This window comes from Sarcophilus harrisii, chromosome 2 (assembly GCF_902635505.1).
Source record: "Sarcophilus harrisii chromosome 2, mSarHar1.11, whole genome shotgun sequence".
In the NCBI taxonomy this organism is placed as follows: domain Eukaryota; kingdom Metazoa; phylum Chordata; class Mammalia; order Dasyuromorphia; family Dasyuridae; genus Sarcophilus; species Sarcophilus harrisii.
In genome coordinates, this window is record NC_045427.1 from 194247289 (window position 1) to 194267355 (window position 20067).

Below are 20067 nucleotides of genomic sequence, written 5' to 3' on the forward strand. Positions count from 1 at the left end.
ATTCATGAGAAAATATGTAAAAAAAAAATTAATGTCCATGTATAACCAAAAAAATGCTGTTTCTACATGTAACTGGAGAAAATAATTTTTTAAAATATAGTAAAAGGTTCTTGAACTGCACCATATGAATGTGAACACAGATCCATATAAATATCCACACAAAATTAACTTTTGATTATCAGAATAATCAAACCTTTGAATGAAATATAAAAAAAAACATTTTAGAGCCTCCAAAATGATAGAGGTTTTCAAGAAGAATACAGACAACTACCTATATTGAATATTGCAAACTTCTATGCATAGTTCTCTTCAGTCACTCCAACAACTACCAAATCTAATCCCTTAAATCTATTTATCACCTCTCCTTCATATTCATAAGGGAGGTTATTTAGGTCATATCTATATTGGCTGATAGTTTTCTCTACTTTCTTCAATTTAGGTCTGAAATCTTGCAATAAGGACTCATGATCTAAGCCATATCAGCTCTAGATTTTGTTTTAAATATTTTAATAGTTTTACAGATGAGGAAACTGAGGCAAACAGAGTTAAGTGACTTTTCCAGGATCACAGAGTTAGTGTCTGAGGCCACATTTGAACTCAGGAAGGTGAGTCTTCCTGACTCCAGGGCCAGAACCCTATCCACTGCACCTAGCTGTCCAAATGGAATGACTTAAGACCAGATACATAATACAAAACTGGTGGGGAAATTGGACAGCAGTCAACAAATGGCACAAAGTTTAGAACAACAACTCACATCATAAACCATGATAAGCTCCAAATGGCCATAATTTAGATATCAATGATCACATAATTGAAGGAGCAAGTTGAAGGAACAAGGCAAAAATTACATTTCAGCTCTATGGATAAGAGTTCATGAGTAAACAAGTGATAGATATCACAAAAGATAAAATGGATAAATTTGATTATTTTGCACCAACAAATCTAATTTAGTAACATTTTGAAGGAAAAAATTAAACTGGAAAAAAAAAATCTGTTAACAAATTTCTCTGAAAGGGTCTCATATCCAGAAATGAAAGTAATCGTTCACAATTTTGTAAGTCAGGAAGTAATTTCCTCAATGGATAAATGGTCAAAGGATAGGAATTGGCAGTTTTTAAAAAAAGAAATTCAAGCTCTAAAAAATCATGTAGGAAAAAAAAAAGTTCTAAATTACAGACAATTGAAGAAATGCAAATTAAAGCAACTTTTGAGATTACATTTCACACCAATTACAGTGACAAAAATGATGAGAACATGACAAATGTTGGAAAAGCTGTCAGAAAACAAGTATACTAGTACGTTGTTGGAGGAACTCTGAATTGATCTAATCATTTAGCAAAGCAATTTGGAACTATGCTCAGAAAATTACCAAATTGTGCATTCCCTCTGATATAGTTATGTCATTATTAGGCCTGTACCCCAAAAGAAATCAATCAAAATAGAGAAGCATACACACACACACACACACACACACACACACACACGTATGTATGTAGGTATGTATGTATGTATAAAAAGATTACCAGTCTTTTTGTGACAGCCAAAAATTAGAAACTAAAATAGTATCCTCCTAATGGAGAATAACTATACAAATTGTAGTATATTAATGTAATAGAATAGTAGTGAATATGATGAAATAGATCATTTCAGGAAACAACTAGGATGCTTTTGCAAACTGAAACAGAAGGCAATAAACGGGACCAAAAGGACAATTTATATAATTCTGACAACATTTTGGGGAGAGGGGAGAACTGAAAGACTTTCGAATTCTGATCACAGCAATAAGAAACCCTAAGTTCAATAGAATGAAAATAAAACCCACCATTTCATTCCTAAAAGAGAAGTGATTACCTTTAAATGCAGAAAGAGAAATTCATTTTCAGACATGACTACCATGGGAATCTGTTTTGCCAGACAATATAAATATATATTGAAGGATAGTTTTTTTCATTTGGTCTCTTGAATGAAGCGTAGTGGTAGAAATATATATATTTAAAAACAGTTGTTATTTGAAAAATAAAAAGAATAAAATACGTTTAAATGAAATGCAGAATTTATATTTTCAATTAAATGAACCATCTACAAGATTCTGCTTCCTTGTCTTACCTCATTTCTCTCATCCACATCCTTGCATTTTTCTAGAAATGCTTTTAGGCCAGGAATATTTTCCTCTTCTACATAAGTAAGCAGACTATCACTCAAAAGGTTTGCCATCTTCACAGAAAAGCTTCAGTTAGCTATCTTTCAGTACCTATTTTTAAAAAAATAAAATATATTTAAAATCACAACTAGAAAGCAAAAACAAAAAAGGGTATTAAAAGTCATCTATAAATATATACCTTCTAAAGACAACATATCATTTTAGATCAGTTCTTTTTATGTAATGTAACAATTCTAGTTATGTAATGTATGTCTTTAATAGAAATCCTATAATTAAGTCACTAATTTCATATTTCTTTTTAGGTTTTCAAATCTATACTTGTGTCTTGAGACCTTCACCAAAGCAGCCCACAGTTTCTAACCACATCATAAATCCTAAAAATGGACTTATATTCATTTATCATCATCACATAGTCTTTTGTTACTAGTTAACAAAAACTCTTAATGCTAAAAAAGCCAAGAGCATATATACTCTTACAGATGAAATAAGAATCTATGTGAAGCACTTTACAAACCTTAATGCAATAATTATCACATGGCACATGAATAAATGGAACATTTAGGGTTTTAACCATTATGTCTTAACACTCATGTTCACAGAATAGTAGCTTAGAATACTTTAATAAATCTTTGTATTGCTCATTTTAAAAACCCTTCCTTGCTAACTTCTGGAATTCTGCATTCAGTTAAATATTTCTTTCCCTTTTCTCCTTTGCCTTTCACTCTTTTTTTTTTTTTTTTTTTTTTTGATAGTTATTTGTAAAGCTTCTATTAGCCTGCCTTTTGTTTTCTTGCTCTTCTTTTTTTCTTTAGAATAATTTTTGTTGCTGCTGCCTGCACAATTTCCTGCATAGTTTTTCAGGCGCTCTAATCCTCTGAATCTATTTGCAACCTCTATTTCATATTCATAAGGTATATTCTAAGTCATACTATATTGTCTGATGGTTTTCTCCACTTTCTTCAGTTTAGGCTTGAAATCTTGCACTAACAAGTCATGATCTGAGCCACATTTGCTCCAGGTCTTGTTTTAACTAATTGATTAGAGCCTCTCCACTTTTGACTGCAAAGTATACCATATATCTCAATTCTATATTGACCACCTGGCGACATCTATGTATATAGATTTGGCCTTTGGGATGTTGAAAAAGAGTAGTTATCTTGACAAAACTCTAATAATCTCTGCCTTACATCATTTTGTATGCCAAGGTCAAACTTGCCTGTTATTCCAATTATCATTTTATTTCCTACAATAGCATTCCCAATACCATATGATGAATGTGATATCTTTTTATGGTATTATTTCTCAGTGTTGTAGGTCTTCAGAGAATTGATCAGCTTTGACATCAGTGTTTAGAAGATAAGATTGGTATTACTGATATTGAAGTTCACCTTAGAATCAAACAACATTCAGTCATCTTTGAGTCTAAACCATACTGGTTTTATTGACTATCAAAGGCTACTCCACTTCTTTTAAGGGATTCTTGCCCATAACAGTAGATGTAGAGATCACCTGGACTAAATTCATCCATTCACATCCATTGCAGTTCATTGACACCCAGGATACTCATGTGTAATCTCCTCATTTCCTGTTTGATCACATTTGGCTTACCTGGGTTCACAGTTGTTGTATTCCAGGTTCCTAAACAATCTTGATCTTTCCTTTTATCACCAGATAAATTTGTGGCCAGACATCTTAACAAATGAAGTCAAGTAAACCTTAGAAAGTATTGCTAACACTAAGGCTAGTGGAAGTGATGGAATTCCAGCTGAGCTATCTAAAATCGTAAAAGATGAGGTTCTTAGGTAGAGCCAAGATGCTGAGAGGGCATACGCTTCTTTTTGATCTTCTCCCAGGACCCTCAACTACCAAATTCAGTCTCTGAATTAGTTCTAGACTGGCAGAATTCACAAATATTGGCAGTGCAGCAAATTACCAGCAGAAGATAATTTCGAAGATCACCAGAAAAGGTCTGTTTTGGTTGGGTGCAGGCAGGGGAGAAGGCCAGGCACAGTCATGGAGGCCGGCACACTCCATGCAGACTGGGGATGGGGTGCGGTCAGAGAATCTACGGGGAGCACTCTTCCACAGTGGGGGCCACTCTGCCCTGGTTGAAAGCCAGTAGATCAGCAGAGAGTTTATAAAACATCCAACACAAACACAAAAGGTAACAAGGGAACCCCAAAGTACCATCTCACAGGACCTGGCCACACCTGCCCAGCACCAGGAGTGGCTCAGTGAGATCCCAGTGCAGCCCCTGCTGCTTCAATGCAGCTTGAAGAGGGAAGCTTGGAAAATCTCCCCTGACCTAAAAGCAGATCCCAATATTTTTTTAAAAATGAGTAAAAAGACAAAGAGAACTCTAACTATAGATAGTTTCTATGAGGAAAGAGAAAAACAGATTTCAAACCCTGAGGAAACAAAAGCAGATTGTCTCCAGATGATGCCCAAAGTGTGATATAAACTGGTCCCCACCACACAAGACTCTCCTAGAAGAAATTACAAAGAATATTAAGAGAGCTAGAAGAAAAATGGGGAAAGTAAAGGAAAAATGCAAGAGGGTTTAGAAAAGGCACATAACTCATTAAAAGATAGATTTGACAAAATGGAAAAAGAAAACAACTCCCTGAAAAACAGAATCTGTGAAATGGAAAAGGTAAATAACTCCCAGGAAAACAAAATTTGTGAATCCCTTTGTGAACTCCCTTTGAAAGAGGGAGGGCTGTGTGAGGCAAGTGATGCACATAAGTTTAATACTGGGGGAGGAGGGTAAGGGGGAAAGGAAAGAGAAAAGCATAATCTGGGGATAATAAGATAGCAGGAAATACAGAATTAGTAGTTTTAACCATAAATATGAATGGGGTGAAGTCTCCCATAAAGCAGAAGAGGATAGCAGACTGGATTAAAAGCCAGAATCCCACAATATGTTGTTCACGAGAAACACATTTAAAGCAGGGTGATAAGCAGAGTAAAGGTAAAAGGCTAGAACAGAATCTATTATGCTTCAGGTGAAGTAAAAAAAAAAAGCAGGGGTAGCCATCCTGATCTCAGATAAAGCAAAAGCAAAAATTGATCTAATTAAAAGACATAAGGAAGGAAACCATTTCTTGCTAAACGTTACCACAGATAATGAAGCAATATCAATACTAAACATATATGCACCAAGTGGTGTAGCATCTAAATTCTTAAAAGAGAAATTAAGAGAGCTGTAGGAAGAAATAGACAGCAAAACTATAATAGTGGGAGATCTCAACCTTGCACTCTCAGAACTATATAAATCAAACCACAAAATAAATAAGAAGCCAAGGAAGTAAACAGAATACTAGAAAAGTTAGTTATGACAGAGTTTTGGAGAAAACTGAATGGAGACAGAAAGGAGCACACTTTCTTCTCGGCAGCCTATACAAAAATTGATGACATATTAGGACATAAAGACCTCAAAATCAAATTTTTGTCAGATCACAATGCAATAAAAATTACATTCAATAAAAGGCCAGGGGAAAATAGACCAAAAAGTAATTAGAAATTAAACAATCTCATCCTACAGAATGAATAGGTAAAACAGCAAATTAGAGATACAACTAATAATTTCATCCAAGAGAATGACAATAATGAGACAACATACCAAAATTTGTGGGATACAGTCAAAGTGGTATTAATGGGGGAAATTTTATATCTCTCTAGAAGCTTACTTGCATAAAACTGAGAAAGAGAATATCAATGAACTGGGTTTGCAGCTACAAAAGCTAGAAAAAGAGCAAATTTGAAAAACCCCAATCAAATATTAAACTTGAAATTCTAAAAATAAAAGGAGAGATTAATAAAATTAAAAGTAAAAAAAAACTACTGAATTAATAAATAAAATTGAGTTGGTTTTATGAAAAAAAAACAACAAAGTAGATAAAGCATTTGGTAAATTTGATTAGAAAATGGAAAGAGGAAAATCAAATAGTAAGTCTTACAAATAAAAAGGGAGAACTTTCCACTAATGAAGAGGAAATTAGAACATTAATTAGGAGTTACTTTGTCCAACTTTATGCCAATAAATTTGATAACCTAAGTGAAATGGAGGAATACCTACAAAAATAGAGATTGCCCAGATTAACAGAGGGGGAAATATTGCTGAAATAGTCCCATTTTAGAAAAAAAAAAAAAAATAGAACAAGCTATTAATCAACTCCCTTTTAAAAAACTCCCTAGGGTCAGATGGATTTACATGTGAATTCCACCAAACATTTAAAGAATAATTAACTCCAATACTATATAAACTACTTGAAAAAACAGGAAATGAAGGACTCCTACCAAATTCCTTTTATGACATAGATAGACATGGTACTGATACCAAAAACAGGTAGTATGAGAACAGAGAAAGAAAATTATACACCAATCTCCATAATGAATTTTGATGCAAAAATCTTAAATAAAATATTAGCAAAGAAATTACAGAAAGTCATCTCTAGGATAATATAACATGACCAAATAGGATTTATACCAGGAATGCAAGGCTGGTTCAATATTAGGAAAACTATCAGCATAATTGACCATATCAGTAACCAAATTAACAAAAACCATATGATCATCTCAATAGATGCAGAAAAAGCATTTGATAAAATCCAACACCCATTCCTATTAAAAACACTAGAGAGTATTGAAATAAATGTACTTTTCCTTAAAATAGTAGCATCTATTTAAAACCATCAGCAAGCAGCATATGTAATGGGGATAAACTAGAACTATTCCCTATAAGATCAGGATTGAAACAAGGTTGCCTACTATCACCATTACTATTCAATATTGTATTAGAAATGCTAGCTTTGGCAATAAGAAATGAAAAAGAGATTAAAGGAATTAGAGTAGGTAATGAGGAAACCAAATTATCACTCTTTGTAGATGATATGATGGTATATATAGAGAACCCCAGAGAATCAACTAAAAAGCTATTAGAAATAATCCACAACTTTAGCAAAGTTGTAGGATGTAAAATAAATCCACATAAATCATCAGCATTTTTATACATAACTAACAAAATCCAATAGCAAGAGATACAAAGAGAAATTCCATTTGAAATAACCATTTAGAGTATAAAATATTTGGGAATCTATTTGCCTAGGGAAAGTCAGGAATTACATGAGCAAAACTACAAAACAATTTCCACACAAATAAAGTCAGCTCTAAACAATTAGGAAAATACCAAATGCTCTTGGATAGGTCAAGCGAATATAATAAAGATGACAATACTACATAAACTAATCTATTTATTTAGTGCTATACCAATCAAACTCCCAAGAAACTATTTTACTGACTAGAAAAAATTGCAACAAAATTCATTTGGAAGAACAAAAGGTCAAGAATCTCAAGGGAAGTAATGAAAAAAAATCAAATGAAGGTGGCCTAGCTGTACCTGATCTAAAACTATATTACAAAGCAGCAGTCATCAAAACCATTTGGTACTGGCTAAGAAATAGACTAGTTGATCAGTGGGATAGGTTAGGATCACAGGACAAAATAGTCAATAACTATAGCAATCTAGTGTTTGACAAACCCAAAGACCCAGCTTTTGGAATAAGAAAATTCATTATTTGACAAAAACTGCTGGGAAAATTGGAAACTAGTATAGCAGAAAGTAGGCATTGACCCACATTTAACACCATACACCAAGATAAGGTCAAAATGGATTCATGATCTAGGCATAAAGAATTGAGATTATAAATAAATTAAAAGAACATAGGACAGTTTACCTCTCAGACCTGTGGAGGGGGAAGGAATTTGTGACCAAAGAAGAACTAGAGATCATTATTGATCACAAAATAGAAAATTTTGATTATATCAAATTAAAAAGTTTTTGTACAAACTAAACTAATGCAGACAAGATTAGAAAGGAAGCAATAAAGTGGGAAAACATCCACATACATGTTTTTAAAATGATGTTAAAATTTATTTTATTAGAGTCCCCATCATTTATTATACTAAGCTATATTTTCTTGCAGGAGAAAGCTAATTTAACCAATATCAAATGAATAGTTATGTACATAGCTCTTTTCTCTCTTCCTGAGGGATGGTATATTCCTATTCTGACAGCCAGCTTAATTACATATAAACACCACATAGATTATACATTATATAATTGCTATATAGCATATGTAATTATATATGCATACATACAATTAGACTGACTATACTGAGGAGAATAGATTCATTCTATTATTTGGCTAATACTCAAAGCTTTTCCAGAATGATAGAATCTGCTGGAATTTATGTTCCCTTGACTTAGTCTTTGATAACCCAGTCTCACCTGGATGACATAATATTACATGTATATTGTTCTATGTTTTAGGAACATAAAAAAGCTTATTCTAAGAATAGTAACTGGATGAGAACACATTCATAACTACAGAAGGAGGCACAAATGGACAGTGAGGCAGGGGTAGAGTGGACCAAGGTCAGAGTATGCTGGATTGCTTTTGCTGTAGTTGTTCAGTCTTTCTGTCATGTCGTGATCCTGTAGACCATATACAGGTCCCAGAGGTTTTCTTGGCAAGGATACCAGACTGGTTTGCCATTTCCTTCTGCAGCTCATTTTACAGATGAGGAACTGAAGCAAATGGGGTTAAGCTACATGTCCAAGGTCAAACAGCTAGTGTCAGGGCCCATATTTGAACTCAGGTCATTCTGATGCCAGAGCAGGTAATCTATCCACTGAGCTACCTAGCTGCCTCTGCATTGTCTTTAGGGAACCACAAGGCTCTTTTAATGACCTAAATCTCTTTCCAGGAAAAAAAGACACAATTTTTTTTTTAATAGCAGCATTCTATCAGGGATACTATATGGCAGCAAAATGTGACATACAACATTCTCCAAAGAAATTAAACTGAATCTCACTCAAAAGGCAATGGGGAAACATTGTTGAAGTAGAGAAGGTAGAACATATAACCACTGGGAAACTTTTAAGAATTATCTTAGAGTCAACAAGGGGATACTGTGGAGAGAGTTCTGGCCTGGAGTCAGTGCCAAAGGCACTTAGTAGCTGTATGATCTTGGGCAAGTCAATGAACTTCTGTCTGCTTAAGTTTCCTCAACTGTAAACTGAGAAAAATAATAGTATCAATCTCCCAAGATTGCTGTGAAAGTGCTTTGCAAATCTTAAAAGTGATAGATACTATTATTGTCATTTTAGAAAATATGTCTTTAAGGAAATATATGATAGGAATATAAGAGATGGTCATGTTGCAGCAAGAGAAAATAAGCCTAACCCTTTGTGAAGAACTTATGAGAGAACAGAAAGAAAAGTTTCATAGGATGGACAAATATACATCAATCAAAGATCTACATCAATCAAATTGAAATCACATATCCATTTGAATATTAAGTACTTACATATACCATTCTTACAAAGACAGAGATAAGAAAGTAGTCTTATGGATCACTTGTAACAAAATCTTTATGTATTTTCTTGACTAATGGAAATAAAAAAGTAAGTTTTTTACACAGGCTACAGGATCTCTTCTGTTACCATGGAGAGTAACTAAGTAGGTGAGGGCCAATAAGGTTCTAGTTTAAGATGTTTCAGGAAAAACTGGGAAACAAATACAGAGTCAAACTAAGTACAACTGAGATCTCTCTGACTAATTCAATTCCCTTATTTGGCTTTTACTGAGAACCACATAATTTTACAGCTGGAAGGAACCACAAAGGCCAATTAACTCAACTCATGCTCAAAAAAGGAATCGCCATTACCACATATCCAACAAGTCTCCAAACAGTGTTAGGATTCCCAATTTTGACTCTACATCTTTAGATACTACAGTTTGTCTATAAACCTTGTAGAAAGGAAAATAGATTTAGATTTCTCTCCCTTCCCTCCTCTCCCCCACACTCACCTCACTAAATGTGCTTATTAGGTATAACATACTCAACATTGAAGCTTGAAGCAACAAGCTTGAAGCCTCCTCTTTTTTGCAATAAATTCATTACAAGATTTAAAATCCTATACTTTGCTACTCATTCCCCTCCAGAACCATCATATTCAAAAATAAAAAAAAAATATTGCAGTAAGTTTGTGCTTTTTAAATTAATTCTGTAATATTATCTTCCTTACCCACAAAACATCATAGAGAAATGCCATTATGATGCAAGACTGTATTTGCCTGGTGTTCACATTTCATTTAGTACCCTCTTTCTATCTGACTAAATGACAGGACTATGGACCCATGTAATTAGAAAAATACTACTAAAAAAATTTTTTTTAAAAGAATAGGTCATATTAGCTATATTAACTACAAAGAATATGTGGAGAAAAATGCTCTCTACACCCACAGAAAGAACTGATAATGATTTTACATATGTATATACATATATATATATATACACACACACATATACACACTTAACATACATATACATATTTGTGTTTAATGATAACCATCTCTAGGGCATGAAGGGAAGGAAAAAAGGCAAAAAAGAATTTTACATAACTTTATTATAAAGATTAAAATGAATAGCAAGTTGTACATAATAATTTTAGTTTCATACTGTATAATCATTTTTGATATGTTACAGAAATTCTTATATCCCATAAATTAAAATTTAAATTTTTTTTTTAAATTAAAGGGGGGGGGGAGGGTTCAGCACAGTTTTTTCTCTCCATTTCTTACCAAACTCACTACTTTTGGACTTCTCTGAAATTCTCCAACACACCTCTGTATCAGGGACCCTTTGTGCCAATCTTCTTTTAAGCTTTTGTGATTGTTATTGTTTTCTCCTATTATCTCCATAAGCAGGCCCTATCTTTGTTTTTATTTATATTTGTATTCATAGCACTTAGCACAATGCCTGGCACAAAGAATGAGCCTAATTAATGTTTACTAACTGACTAAAATAAAAATTAACTAAGTTTAACTATTTTACAAGGCTGAAGCAAAAATCTTTGGTAAAAAAAAATAAACAAGGGCTCAAGCTTTTTTAATAGCCTCATATGCTTATATATCGTTCCATTCTACCAAGCACTATCCTTGTCATAGTTTTGTGAATATGTACAAATATCATTATCTTCATTTTATAGATGAGACTATTGGAGAAGTAACTAAAGTCACACAGCTAAAAAGTCTCAAAGTTTGAACTTAACTCCTGATTCTAGGTCCAACATACTTAAACTGGTGATTTTGTGAAGCTCTGTCTCATTTAAACCCAATTCACTCACAGGCTCTGTGCTCAACTACTGTGTTATCAGCTGCTCTTAAATCAGTCTATTCGTTTTCTTACACAGCAACATACTTCTTATAATTATACATGGAAAAATTGAGGTTCTGGGAGGTCACATGACCTGCTCAAGGTCAAAGAACAGTAATTGGCAGAGCCAAATAGAACCTTTATAGTAGGACATACAGAATTTATCAGTAAATAAAATACTTAAGAAGTATTACTATTTCAATTTTCCAGGGTTTTTTAATGATTTTATGATGTCCTTGCTTGGAATTATGTTGTTCCATTTTTTTTCTCTAACAGAATTGTCAAGAAACAGAACTTTTTATCACGTTCTACCATAGGGACAGTAAATTATACTGAAAGACAAACAATTTACACTAGGTATTACCCAATGATCTAAATGTATTAACATATTTTAAAATAACTTACATTGCTATTGAATATTGATCACCACTGCTATAATAGTTCATAAAGATAAGAAAAAACAAATTTAATTCAATCAACATTAGTAAGTACCTACTATGTATATGGCACAGGTTTTGTTTTTTTTTTTTTTTTAAAGTACTCCAATAGTTGTTTGTTTCTTTCTGGCTTTCTTAAAAGGGACTTGAGGGAGAAAATTCAGAATTGAAACTAAAATAAAATAAATTTGAAAAAAGATTGTTGGAATTTTTAAATGCATAAAATTATTATAATATTGGCAACTGCCTCAACAAAAAAAGAAAGAAAGAAAGAAAGAAAGAAAGAAAGAAAGAAAGAAAGAAAGAAAGAAAGAAAGAAAGAAAGAAAGAAAGAAAGAAAGAAAGAAAGAAAGAAAGAAAGAAAGAAAGAAAGAAATTTAGGGATTAGACAAGAAAGAGAGGAGAGTGTCTATCATAAACATGGGCAAGAAGGATAAGAGGGAGGGATCTACCCAAAGGTACAGAAGAGGGAAATAAAGTAGCAAGAATCAGAAAAAATCAGCAGTGAGTTTTTCTAGTAAGGAAATTATGTGAAGGAAATGTAATATAAAATAAAGCTAAATAGGAAAATGAAATGCTTCAATATTATAGCTTCCAAAGCATTTTCATACACATTATCTCACTGATACAATAAGCCTTTAGGCAGGGTAGACATTATGATATCCAAATTTTTAAAGTGAAGAAACTAGTTTGAGACAATTAAGTATTGTCCAAAGTTCCACAATAGATAAGAAAGAAGCTGAATCTTTTGGCTCCTATTTAGGGTTTTTTTTCACACTGTCTCCTCAAATACTGATCTTTTCTGAACCAAGAGGGCATTTTCTGTGAATTATAAACTACTTATCTGAATAGACCTGAGACCAGAAGAATTAACTAATGAGTCTTTAGAGTGCACTGCTTCCTACTCTTATTAGTCCATTTATTGTTCCTATACAAGAGAGTGGCACTAAATCTCTAAGATAGTGTCACTAAATCTCTTCTCAAGAACTAAGTGCTGTAACAAAGACATAATTTAGTTAAAAACCAAATGCATATGGGAAAAAAAAACCTAGAAGCAATAATGTATTACTCACCTGTCAAAGTGGCTGTAGGAATAGGAGTTAATGAATAAAAACATCTTTTGTGACCCTAATGGACTTATATTAATGTTATTAACATTCATTTTTTTTTAAAGAATGCCCTTGAAAGCCTAATTTGATGACACTTAACTGTTTATAAATTTGTGTCAAAAGCTGAAAAAGGCCTGAGATATCATCTAGTCCAAATGTTCTTAATCTGAGGTCCATGAAGTTGTTTTTCAAATATTTTAATACATATTTCCATATAATTGGTTCCCTTTCTAGTCTTCTGTAATTTATTTTATATACTCAAAAATATTCTTCTCAGAACAGCCTAAGTGCCAAAGAGGTCCACAAAAAAGATTTTTAAAAACCAACTACTCTTGATATAGTGGACCTTCATTTTACAATTTACATTTTACATTCTTTTCTCTTTCGAAGGCTGAAACCCTCTAACAGAGAAATTTTTTTTCCCTTAAAATTCACCACACAAAGAAATCCAAGAAAATACTTATTGCCTGGCTTGGAAGACATTAAAGATGACTGCCACAAAGGGGCAGTGTGGTGTAGCAGTAAGAATTTGGATTCAGAATCCAAAAATCTAAGGTTTAAATTATGAATTTGAGAGATGCTAAATAAGTTCGATCAATCTCATTGTCATTTAAAACAGTGCTTCATCCATGGGTGTATTGAAGCTAGCTTACCAGTTCAAATTGATTGTTAAATTTTCAGTGTGAGCATTTACAACTCAGAAATCAATTGCTACACATCAGGGCTTGGTCTATTGTTAGATTATAGGGTTTTTTTCCTTTTCCTTAAGAGCCAGATGTTAAACATTTACCAGAATGCCTCTGACTTCATTTTTCTGAGCCTCATTGAAAGGAGGCAATTGAATTACATCAATCCTTTTTCTAGTTCTAAATTCTATGATTTGAACTTCCACATTTTGAAATTAGTTAAATGTCATCAAATTCAACTTTCTCTGAATATATACATATATCCATGGCTACATAAAACACATACACACAAACTATTTTGCCAACTTTTAAAAATGTGTGTCACAAAACTGGCAAGAGTAAGATCATCTAGTACAAGGCCACTGGGTCCTCAAGTGTGTGTGTGTGTGTGTGAAGAGAAATTTAGTGCCTTAAGATTATGAAGTATTTAGTATGCAGGATCACTTTGTTACTGTGTTTGACTCTTCAAACCTCCACTTGGGGTTTTCTTGGCTGGTTTGCTCTCCTGCCCAGACGAGGAAACAGACAAAAACTAAGTGACTTGTCCAGGGTCACATAGCTAGTCCATGTTTGAAGCCATATTGACCTGATGAAGATGAATCTCCTGGATTCCAAGTCCAGTGTTCTATCCACTGTGCCACCCATCTGACCCTATGCATTATCATACATTATCATACAACCCCAAATTGAGTATAGTAGCTTGTATAATGAAAAGGACAAATGACTTGAGATCAAAAGACCTGTTAGATTCGGTCTCTGACATCTGTTGGCCATGGTCATTATTTGTCTCAGGCTCAGATTCTTCACCTACAAAATAGGCATGATAAACTTGCATTCTGCTTTATAGAATGTTAGAATTATCATCTATGCACGTTTTGAAAATAAAAAGCTTTAATAATTTTTTTTTAAATTTAGATTTAAAGAGGGAAGGTACTTTAGAAGCCACACATTTTACATTTTAGGAAACTAAGATTTAGATTAAAAAACTCGTTCAAGGTCGCACAGAACAATAAGTGGCAGAGGCTGGATCTTTAAATAAAACGAAGGGGAAAACAATCCTAAAGGAAAAGGCTCCAGAAACAAGCAAAATTATCAGGAGTTAAAGAACCCAGAAGAGATTTCCCCTTCCTTTAATCATCAAAGCCCTCAGTAATCAGAAGTAATCCACCTGGCAGGATCTGAAGTTGAGAAAACCCCCGACAGCTGCCGCAGCCCCACCCTGACATTCACAAACACCTTTTGTTTATCAAGCTCGCCGGAGCAAAGGTGAAGACGACGCGGGCGACCTAGGCGCAGGATGCTGAGGAAGGTATGAGAACACACGAAACGTGTGTTTGGGGGACAGATGACTACCCACGCGTACGTCTATTTTCTTATTGTTGGACGCACAGATGTACATCTATACGCACACATTTCTCCCGTCCCTCATACGTTTTCATAGGTTCGGAATACTCGGCTGGAAAGAACGCTCGGAGCTCATTCGCTTCAATGTCCTCATTTCAAAGAGGAAAATGTGACACTATTGATGCTCGCTGCCTCGGCGAACCACACCCGCTCGCTCACCGCACCGCTCTCTCCTTTAGAACAGACACACCCCGCCGGCGCTCTCCTCAGACCACACACACACCAGAGCGCCCGCCCTCACACATACACGGCGTTGGCTGCAGCTCCGGTGGAACACACCACGCGCGTCTCTTTAGACATCAGCACACACCCCATTCGCTCCTTTCTCTGTGAATGCACACACACCTCCTCGCTCCCAGCCTGGACTCGCACGTACACGCCGCTTGCTCTTTCCTCGGTGAAAACACACACAGCCCTGGCTAGTCCTCCGGGGAACACACCCACACACCGTTCTCTGCTCTCTGAACACACACACACTTCAGCAGCTTCCTGGGGGAACCAACCAACGCACACACACACACACACCGTCTCGTTTCATTTTATTCACATAAACACACACGCAGCGCCGTCTCCCTCCGGTAAACACCCATACCCCGCTTATTCCCTCCTCTATGAACACACACACACACACACACACACACACCCCTGGCTAGTCCTCCGGGGAATACCGTTCTCTGCTCTCTGAACACACACACACTTCAGCAGCTTCCTGGGGGAACCAACCAACGCACACACACACACACACACACACACACACACACACACACACACCGTCTTCATGTTTCACTTTATCTCCATAAAACACACACGCAGCGGCTATCCCTCCGGTAAACACACCTTCCCCCTTGAACCCTCCTCTATGAACACACACACACACACACACACCCTGGCTTAGTCCTCCGAAACACACCTCATTGGCCACTGCCCCTCTCCTCTCTGAACACACACACACACACTTCAGCAGCTTCCTGGGGGAACCAACACACACACACACACACACACACACACACACACACCATCTCGTTTCATTTTATTTACATAAACACACACGCAGCCGTCTCTCCGGAAACACCAACCTTGCTTATTCCCCCCTCTATGAACACACACACACACACACACACCAACCCCTGTTAGTCTCGGGAACAACACCACACACCGTTCTTCCTTCTGAACACACACACATCTTAGTAGCTTCCTGGGGGAACCAACACACACACACACACCCTGGCTAGTCCTCCGGGGAACACACCCACACACGTTCTCTCTCCTCTGAGACACACACACATTCAGCAGCTTCCTGGGAACAACACACACACACACATACACACACACACACTCGTTTCGTTTTTTAATTTACATAAACACACACGCAGCGCCGTCTCCTCCGGTAAACACCCATACCCCGCTTATTCCCTCCTCTATGAGCACGCACACACACACACACACACACACACACACACACACCCCTGGCTAGTCCTCCGGGGAACACACCCACACACCGTTCTCTCCTCTCTGAACACACACACACACTTCAGCAGCTTCCTGGGGAACCAACACACACACACACACACACACACACACACACCGTCTCGTTCTATTTTATTTGTAAAACACACCAGTCCGTTCCTCCGGTAAACACCCATACCCACAGCTGTATCCCTCCTCTCTGAACAACACACACACACTTCACAGCTTTGGGAACCAACACACACACACACACACACACACACACACACACACACTCTCGTTTCATTTTATTTAATAAACATACGAGCGCCTGTCTCCTCCGGTAAACACCCATACCCGCTTATCTCCCCTCTATGAACACACACACACACACACACACACACATATTTCTGGTATCCTCGGGGAACACACCCACACACCGTTCTCTCCTCTCTGAACACACACACACACTTCAGCAGCTTCTTGGGGGAACCAACACACACACACACACACACACACACACCCCTGCCTAGTCCTCCGGGCACACCCACACACCGTTCTCTCCTCTCTGAACACACACACACACACACACAGTTCCTCCAGCAGCTCTCCTCCTGGACTCACAGCTACTGGCACACAGCACACACACACACACCGCTTAGTCCTGGGAACACACCCACACACGCTCTCCTCTCTGAACACACACACACACACACTTCAGCAGCTTCCTGGGGGAACCAACACACACACACACACACCCCTGGCTAGTCCTCCGGGGAACACACCCACACACCGTTCTCTCCTCTCTGAACACACACACACACTTCAGCAGCTTCCTGGGGGAACCAACACACACACACACACACACACACACACACACACACCGTCTCGTTTCATTTTATTTACATAAACACACACGCAGCTCCATCTCCCTCCGGTAAACACCCATACCCCGCTTATTCCCTCCTCTATGAACACACACACACACACACCCCTGGCTAGTCCTCCGGGGAACACACCCACACACCGTTCTCTCCTCTCTGAACACACACACACACTTCAGCAGCTTCCTGGGGGAACCAACACACACACACACACACACACCGTCTCGTTTCATTTTATTTACATAAACACACACGCCGTCTCCCTCCGGTAAACACCCATACCCCGCTTATTCCCTCCTCTATGAACACACACACACACACACACACACCCCTGGCTAGTCCTCCGGGGAACACACCCACACACCGTTCTCTCCTCTCTGAACACACACACACACTTCAGCAGCTTCCTGGGGGAACCAACACACACACACACACACACACACACACACCCCTGGCTAGTCCTCCGGGGAACACACCCACACACCGTTCTCTCCTCTCTGAACACACACACACACACTTCAGCAGCTTCCTGGGGGAACCAACACACACACACACACACACACACACACCCCTGGCTAGTCCTCCGGGGAACACACCCACACACCGTTCTCTCCTCTCTGAACACACACACACACACTTCAGCAGCTCCGGGGAACCAACACACACACACACACACCCCTGGCTAGTCTCTCCGGGAACACACCACACATGCTTCTCCTTCTGACACACCTACTTCAGAGCTTCCTAAAACACTCCACACTAATCACACACACACATACACTGTCTTTCATTTTATTTCATAAACACACACGAGCGCTCCTCCGGTAAACACCATACCCTGCTTATTCCTATGAACACACACACAACACACAACCTGGTAGTCCTCGGGAAACACACCACACAAGCCAGTTCCCTTCTGAACACACACACACACTTCAGCAGCTTAGGAACCCTAAGCACACAACACACACACACACACACCCCGTCTCGTTTCATTTTATTTACATAAACACCATGCAGGCTGTCTCCTCCGTAACACCTGACCCCTGCTTACTTCCTCCTATGAACACACACACACACACACTTACACCTTCTGGCTAGTCCTTTGGGAACACAATCCAACTACTGTCTCCTCTCTGAACACACACTACACAACTTCAGTAGCTTCCTTGGGAACACAAATACACACACACACAAACTATAATCACAATTCCCCGGCTAGTCCTCCGGGAACACACACATTCCACACCTCTCCTCTCTGAACACACACACACACACACACACTTCAGCAGCTTCCTGGGGGAACCAACACACACACACACACACACACACACACACACACAACACACACACACACACACACACACACACACTCATTACCACACCCTCCCAGCTAGTGCGGCTGCCCTTCCCGCTTCCAAAAGCTCGCCCTGCGGACGAGCTCCCGGCTTCCCGTCCCCAGCGCCTGTCGCTCACCGTCTAGAAGCCCCTCTGGGCCCGCTTTCGGGCCCCCGCAGAGGAGCCCTCCCGAGAGCCGGCGCTGTCAGACAAAAAAGAAGGGGACTCCGAGCCGCCGTCTACGGCTTAGACGGAGCGGCCATTTTCCTCCTTCTCCCTCAAACTGACAGATCACGTGGGCGCCTGTGGTGGAAAAAGGAGGAGCCTCGGCGGAGGGAGCGAGGGAAAGGCGGGGAGCCTTAAGAGGAGGAAGGAGGAGGAGGAGGAGGGGGTGAAAGGAAGGGCAAAAAAAAAGGAGGAAAAGGAGAGGCCAAAGCAGGGTGTAAGTCACCAAATCAGAGCCCTCCCCAGCTGTGAGGGGCAGCGGCTTTGGGCGAGGGCAGAGCCTGGAGGCCTAACTCTGGACTTCTCTGGCTTCCTTTAATCGTTTGACTCATCTGTATAATTATGAAGTCGAGAATGCCCCAAATCGGACTGTTCGAGGCAGTAGGAAATCACCTAACCTTTGCATTTTCCAAGCAGATATTGGGTGACCCCTTGTAAGAGTTGCAGTAGAGGAGATGGCTGATCAGGTGTGTCTTAAAATAAGTGATCTTTAAGATTCTTTGCAAGTAAAGGTAAGGAACATTAAGGGCCTACTGGGAGTGAGGCACTGATAATAGAAGAATAAAAACTATAGTCAATTCCTCCAGGGGTTTAAAAATTAGAGAGAAGGGAGAAAAGTCGTTTAAAAGTAAATATAATACAAAACAGAGTGTGCCTTTCCTTAAGTACAACCTAAGTGAAAAGCGTGGGAATACACAGTGATCAAACGTAAGGAAAACCCATAGGAAGTATATGGGATACATATGGGGAAGTACAACTATGCAGAGGTGCAATTCACACCCTTGCACCAAGGTCTTGCATTTGTTGAGGTTTTTGCACTGCATTCTCTGGGCCGGTGGGTGCCTTCCTTATAGCATCCTGCCTCCCTCTCTTTCCAAGACTCCTTTGAAATCCAAAGATAATAACACTTCTGGTCTCATAAACTATGATCTCACCCTATTAGGTAATGCTACCCCGCTACTCTGGGCTTCATCCCTTCAGGGTGGCCCTGCTAGTGTCCAGTCTTCTCGGAACGTAACATAATTGAATAATTACTCTGATAATTCTTAAATCTATTTTTCCTGGTCCTTTCTCTCTGCTAACTTCCAATCTTACATCTCCTTTTTGAAATCTTGAGCTAGATGTCCAAAGACACCTTAAACTCAGTATGTCCAA

The 20067-nt window shown here is 38.0% G+C and overlaps 1 protein-coding gene across 10 annotated transcripts in view; it reads right to left on the reverse strand.

Moving 5' to 3' along the window:
- Positions 1-18998, reverse strand: part of KIDINS220 (kinase D interacting substrate 220) — a 176333-nt gene extending 157335 nt beyond the window's left edge. For 8 of the 10 annotated variants that reach the window (XM_031951200.1, XM_031951199.1, XM_031951198.1 and 5 more), the window contains exons 1-2: positions 18826-18998; positions 2107-2251 (exon numbers count right to left, since the gene is read on the reverse strand). In XM_031951200.1, the coding sequence (XP_031807060.1) occupies positions 2107-2214 (108 nt within the window). In that variant the 5' untranslated portion in view covers positions 2215-2251; positions 18826-18998. Of the gene's footprint in view, positions 1-2106; positions 2252-15024; positions 15218-18825 lie in introns of those variants that run through there. The other 2 variants (XM_031951194.1, XM_031951201.1) reach the window with 2 other exon arrangements.
- Positions 18999-20067: the final 1069 nt, after the last annotated feature.